The sequence below is a fragment of the Octopus bimaculoides genome, chromosome 2 (genome assembly GCF_001194135.2).
Source record: "Octopus bimaculoides isolate UCB-OBI-ISO-001 chromosome 2, ASM119413v2, whole genome shotgun sequence".
NCBI lineage: Eukaryota > Metazoa > Mollusca > Cephalopoda > Octopoda > Octopodidae > Octopus > Octopus bimaculoides.
The window spans coordinates 38,649,804-38,656,999 of NC_068982.1; the positions used below are offsets into that span (position 1 = coordinate 38,649,804).

The following is a 7,196-nucleotide window of genomic DNA, read 5'->3' on the forward strand; positions in this document are numbered from 1 at the left end:
TATATGTGAAGAGTCATCATTATTGCTAAGTGCAATTGATGGCAGATAACAGTCAGTAACTGCAAGAGCCAGGAATATACTATTCAAAAATACAAAAGTATAATGGCTCAATTTCTCTTTTAGAGTGTTTTCTTTCTGACTTCTGGACAACAAACCAATAACAAACATGCATGCATGCACACACATGCATGCACATACTCACTCTCTCTCTCTCTCTCTCTCTCTCTCTCTCTCTCACACACACTATTTAGGAAAATTTAAGTGTCCACTTTCAACCAAGTCATTAAAAATCTTGATGTTAGAACATATTTCAATATTTTATACAGAAAATATTTTATTTCCATAATGTAACATCTGCATGACAAAATATACGTTTTGAAAATCAAAGAAGTTTTAAAATCCAAATGAAAATTGCCTATCTTATATTGAAAGACAATAACAATACGTATGCATAATAAAAAAAAAAATGAATAAAACACAAGTGCCTAGAGTCATAACAATGTTTACAATTTCAATGTAGTATTAGCAGACATATTACAGTTTCTATACAGAACTTTCTCAGAAGGACCCTAAAAAAAGTAACAGTGATTTCTTGTGCCTATATTTTATTTTCTTGTATTCACATGCTATATTTTCAGGGTTCACCTATTTAAATCTTTTGACTCCTGTAAAATTACAAAATATTTTTAGAGCTATAAAGATATGTTAAATAGATATCAAGATATGTTGACAGGATTTTGGTCAATTGGAATCAATATCTGGAACTAAGCACCACAAAAGTGGAACAATAAAGGTAAACCAATGGGAGTACCTTTATGGGAGTAAGGGGCACCTGACCTACTAAAAATAGCATCCATATTTCCATTAAATCACAACCTACTGTCATAACCCTTTTGTTACCATACTTCTGTTGGAATACACCACCTTTGTTTCAATGAAATTTGAAAATAATAAAGAAGTTAGTAAAATACTTTGTAATTATTAAGTTGATGTTTGGAACGAATTTTGATGGAAGATTTTAACTTGGAAAATTAAAAAAAAAAAGAAGTTTGTATCGTAGAATCAGAAGCAGTGTTAGATGGGTTGGTAACAAAAGGGTTTAAAAAAAAGAAGGGGACATTGAGTAACATATTTTTAGATGTATTTCTAAAAAGAGAGTCAGGATGGTTATGGCTGGAATGCCTTTGATCATAAGTTTGTTCATTCAAAGTTTTACTTGGAGCTAAAAAATAATAACAAAATAAGTGTAAATTACAAATTTCAGATTGTAGTCAAACATAAGGATCCAATAGACCAGGGGTTTTCAAACTGTGGTCTGCAGACCACAGGGGGTCCACAAGGACAAGACGGGGGTCCGTGGACAGCAAATACTTTTTATGGGCAATTTGATTTTATATGTGTTTTTTAATTGAAATCTTTTAATTGACAATAGACCTATTTGTTAAATACTGTTAAATAAATAAATGTAAAAATGTTATTTTAAGCAAATATTTATGTATAAATTTCATAAGTGTTTATAAGGAGGTCCCTAAGGTAAAACCTGAAATATAAAGGGGTCCACAAGTCAAAAAGTTTGAAAACCCCTGCAATAGACCAATGTTTTTCCATAGAGATGGGAGCAGGTAAATTGCCATATTTAGTAAAGATACAGTTGTTTTTAAACTTTTTATGAAACTTGTCCAGCATCATGGCAAAGGAAGAAAATATATGTGGATGCAAATTCTTTTGCTTTTTCATTGATATAAACTGGCACTCCATTGATTATGACAACGAGGGTTCCAGCTAATCTGATCAATGGAACAGCCTTCTTGTGAAACTAATGTGCAAGTGGCTGAGCACTCCACAGACACATGTAACCCTTAACATAGCTCTCCGGGAGATTCAGCATGGTCCTTTGAAATACAGGTACTACTCATTTTTGTCAGCTGAGTGGACTGGTGCAACATGAAATAAAGTGTCTTGCTCAAGGATACAGTGCACTGCTGAGAATTGAACTCATGACCTTACGATCATGAGCCAAATGCCCCTAACCACTAAGCCATGTGCCTTCACTTTCATTGATATAGAGTGGGAGACAAAAACAATAAAAAAAGAATTCACTAATATTTGGTGTCAGGGAGTTGAGTGAGTATTTGGTATTTGTTCATTCAAGAACCACTGCAAAAGGTTATTTCATCACTGGTTATAAAATCAAACCAAAAATGTCATATTTTCACAATGCAGGGCTGAGTATGTAACTGTATCTATTGGATTTTTTTTCTTTATCTTTAGTCAAGAGAGATGACAGTGTCCAGGATTCTTTACAGGGCTTCCAGGTAGGAGGATGGGATGGAGATATCTTCAAACCAGGACCTGGCCTGAATGCTTGCAACAGAGTGGACTCCAATAAACACATACACACACACACACACATATAAATGGAGTCATAATTGATGGACTAATTTTGTATAACAGACAAAACAACAAAAAAAAAACCATTAAAAAACAACAGAACATAATAATATTGAACCTTGGGAGGGGCATTATGCCAGTAATAATAAACACATGCAATTATTACTTTTTATGGTAGCAGGATGTTTAGAAATGATATAAATAAGTTTTTCTGCATGGAATAAAATAGTAAATAAAAATAAAATTAAAAAAAAAACTTGATAGTTTTTTTGTTTTTAGATTAAACACATTAAAGATATTTCTTATGTTTGAATGTATAAAAGAAAAACAAAACAGACTTAAATAGAATGTGGAGCTTTGTAACAAAACTGGACATTACAAAATGACTAAATAAATACATATTTTTTATAAGGCACAGAATTCTCTTGTTCATCATATGTACATCATGAAACAGACCAGTGGCTGTATTTAAAAGGGAAAATAGTAATGTTGGTAATTACGGGGTAACAAAATGTACTACAATATACTGTAATACTGTTCACACAACATTTTTTTAAACAATAAAGTATATCAGTCGCTTTATGAAATTAAATATATGACAGGGGGACAGGAATTATGTAATCAACTTCATTAGGTTACATCTGTTTCTGCTACAAGATGTTGTGCACTCAGAGTTGAGTGCTTGTGCATCATCTAATAGCTTCCTCAAAGCCTATGGTTAAAATGAACAGTTTCGATAAAATGGAACATTTACTATTACTGCTATTAGGAATCCTCTTTCGTGGTTGCAGATGCTTGCTTTAATCGATAATAGTATATGATATTGCTTGCCAATAAAAGACTAGCGCCAGCGAAAATTACAGCAGAGGAGAAGTAAAATGTATAATCATATAAGACAAAGATGTCTTTTAGTTTACCTGAAAAAAGGAAAAAAGAGATATATATATTAGTAATATATTTGTCACATTAACACAAGGCTATAATTATCTAGAAGAGGGTTATATTTTACAACCTTGGTTCCTAGTGTAACTCAAGTTTAACTTTGCCAACACACACACACACATGATGGGCTTCCACACAGTTTTCATTTACCAAATTCACTCACAAGGCATTGCTCATTTTGGGGCTATAGTAGAAAACACTTGCTTGAGTTGCTATGCTGTGGAACTGAGCCCAAAACCACATGGCTGCAAAGTGAGCTTCTTAACCACACATCTATGCCTGTACCTACTTGATTAAATTCAAACAAAATAACATAGAATGATATAACTAAATAATGCACCCCTATTTCTGCCCTTTCATTACTAAATACTGACTTTTAACACAAGCACAAGGCCTCAGTTTTATATGAATCATATACTGGTTTGTCATTTTACTTATGTTTTTAGATACTAGAAATTTATTCAAGGCAGCATTTTTGAGATAGACCCCCTTCATATTACCAGTTCTCAACTATCTTTTTTCAAGTATGGGAATGTAAACATCACATCAGTATTTTGCTCAGGCAATGAGAAGCAAATATGTGGAATATCAACATTCACATACTTGGACATGGACAGATACATATACAGGTATGCATACATAAAAATAAAATAAGTTATGCAAACTCATCATCATCGTACGTATACATATATCTATATAAACATACGAGCTTGCCAGAATTTGAATCTGGAAACTTCTGAACTCTGAGAAACAATGGATGGGAGACAAATATGCCTTCCTGTAGAAATAGGTATCAGAGGATTTGCTAGAACAAGAGTTAACTCAATGCTTAAGAGTCTTAGACTAGCTGTGAAGAAGACAAAAGATGTGGTTAGAAAATTCTCAGAATGTGCTGAGAAGGCAAGCCATTACATCTGGATGAATGGTACAGCATGAACAAGCATTGAGGATGGTAGAAACATTTGGCCTAGAGTTGCAACAACTGACACAAGAAAACTCCTGTTGTTGTGTGGGATTTTAGTTCTCAACATTGGTGGGTGGTTCCAGCAGCTCTGGTGTCATAGTGGAAGGGGCTGAAATACCGACAGAGCTGCATTATTGCCTGATTAAACATCAACTTTTGAATTCAGAGATGGAGTACACCAGCACCCTCAGCACATAAGTGTTTAGCCTATATATCAGAAGGTTCAACCCTGATGAAACTTAAACTCAAAGCATAAACATCATCATCATTTAACATCTGCTTTCCATGCTGACATGGGTTGGATGGTTTGACATGGAGCTGTCCAGACTCCAACTGTCTGTTGTGGCATGATTTCTATGACTGAATGTCCTTCCTAGCACCAACCTCTTAACAGAGTGTGCTGGGTGCTTTTTACATGCTACTGGCATGGATACATTTATGTAGCACCAGCACGGGTGCGTTAATGCATCATTGGCACAGGTGCTTTTTAAGTGACACTGACACCTGTAAGGACAAGACTATATGTGTGGAAGACAGCGATTTTACTTAGCTTGACACATTTTATCAAGTACAGCAAATCACATCATAATTAAATAGTGCAGGGTATTTAGTCTAACTTGCTCTCATTCCACTAATGTCTAGTTCCTGATAAATTTCTTTGCCTAATCTAAAACCGTTCTTCCTATGTTGTTATTCTCTCATGAAGTTATCTGTCTTTTCTCTTTAAATCTCATAATATAGTTTCTAATTCAAAACCCTTTATGGCAAAAAATTACTGATAATTACATTTGTTTACTTTCTACATACCTTCTAATGGCGGCCCAATTAAGGCACCAAGTCCTTGGAAACAATTTGTCCATCCAAACGAACTTGATAATTTTTCAGCACCTAATAGATCAACAATTATGACAGATTTCTGGGATATAAATGCACCACTCATAAAACCATATGCTGCAGTAATGGCAATAAATTCTGAATATTCAAATGCCAAGGGATAAAGGAAAATAAGAAGGCTATTTAAGAAACATATCAGAGTGTAGCAATACCTGTAAATAGAAAAAAGTATTTAGATGTAGAACTTCAAGGTATATAATTACAAAGACAAAAACACTAATTAGTAACAACAGATAACACAAAATTGAGGTAATAATTGGGAAGAAACATTATTCAGTATTTAGGAGCAGAAGTAAGGACTCAATGTAAATAATGGGTACACAAAAGGTACAGTGGAATCTCTGGTTTAATAGGAGACAAGAACTTTAAATGTGACAGATGCACAGTAGTTAGCAATAAGAGCATCAAGGACATGAAGTTTATGTACAGCTATTATCTCAGTGATTTTTTTTAGTGACAAAAGAGGCTGGAAATATAGTATCCTGTGTAGGAAACAAGAAGTTCAGAGAGCTTTTGTTACCTCTGTTGGTAATGAAGGGCTTTCTCACTTTGTGAATGCAGAGAGTATAGTGTAAAAAAGTATGATGTATACATTAATAAAATACAGACAATGAATATGGGGGCTGTGTTGAAGCTGGAGGCAAAATAAATATGATCCAATGAATGTGCAATTTTCACCTGTACAAAAGACAGCAGAATACGAATGGTAGTGAGACAATAGACAAATAGATAGATAGATAGATAGATAGATAGATAGATAGAGAGAGAGAGAGAGAGAGAGAGAGAGAGAGAGAGAGAGAGAGAGAGAGAGAGAATGAACATTAAAATAATTAACTACTGAATGCGAGAGAGATAACTGTATTTGAATGTGATGACAACTGCTTATGTGTTAAAAGCAGAATTATCTGTATTAGAAGACAGCTTATGTCAACATGGAAAATGCAGAAATGTAGGAACAAAACAAAAAATAAATAAATAAATTGGGTGATGAGTTATGTATTTTAACATAGGAACAAAAAGTGTGAGATTTTGGGAAGAGATAACTTGGAATACACTTTTCAATGTTGAAATAATATGAAGATAGTAAGAAAATGTGTGAGAAGAAGAGCCAAAGAGAGGATCTTCTTTTGTGTATATGGAGAGGACATTGGAAAGTTAGAAAGGAGGCAGCAAATAATGCAACTTTATCTGCAGGAATACATTTAAGCTTCTTTTTTTAAATATTACTCCCTAACATTCACTCTCTTTCTTTCTCTCACTACACCACCTTGTGATCATATTCACTTGGATGAGAGATGGCAATGCACATCTGCCAGTTGATTGGTTTCTCTGCCCTTCTAACCCTGCCATTTATTTTGACATGAGAGTACAATGTATAGGGTAAACTTTAGTTTTTGTAAACAGTGTCAATGGTAAAATGCATCCAGTCTACTATGAAATGGTTAGTAATAGGATAGGCATCTAGTTGTAATAATCTTGTTAAAAATGAAGAACTGGATGGAAAAGATATGGATATTGCAAGTAAGCTATTCAACTCAGCTATTTGAACTCAGAGCATAGCAACAGATGGAATGCTGCTAGCATTCAGCCTGGCATGCTAATGATTTTTCCAGCTCGCCACCTTAATTAATTATTATTATTAACAACAACAACAACAACAACAACAACAACAACAACAACTGCCCTGATGCAGTACCAGGCAGTGGCTCTCGTGGCTTCTTATCTTAACTGATTGGAAGTGTTATCATGTACATTGTTTTGTCTTGGTATAAAAGATGGGCTACAGCAATTATTCTGCTCCATACCACAGATTTGCTTGTCAGTTGTTTGACCTTAACCAGTTGAGCATATCCCTTGGTGGCTGACGATATGTGCATCTCTGATCATGAGCAGAAGTAGTGGGGGAGCATCATAGCCATGTGTTGAGAGGAATTCTTTGGGGTTTGAATAATTCACTTTTGGAAACATGGTTGTTTTGTTCAACATTCTTAAACAAACCTTATTC

At 34.3% G+C, this 7,196-nt stretch overlaps 1 protein-coding gene across 2 annotated transcripts in view; it reads right to left on the reverse strand.

Annotated features, from left to right (window-relative positions):
* Positions 1–308: 308 nt before the first annotated feature.
* LOC106875780 (monocarboxylate transporter 13) overlaps positions 309–7,196 on the reverse strand; it is a 34,640-nt gene continuing 27,752 nt past the window's right edge. For both annotated transcript variants that reach the window (XM_014924041.2, XM_014924042.2), the window contains exons 7-8: positions 5,105–5,343; positions 309–3,308 (exon numbers count right to left, since the gene is read on the reverse strand). In XM_014924041.2, coding sequence (XP_014779527.1) covers positions 3,157–3,308; positions 5,105–5,343 — 391 coding nt within the window. In that variant the 3' untranslated portion in view covers positions 309–3,156. The remainder of the gene's footprint in view (positions 3,309–5,104; positions 5,344–7,196) is intronic.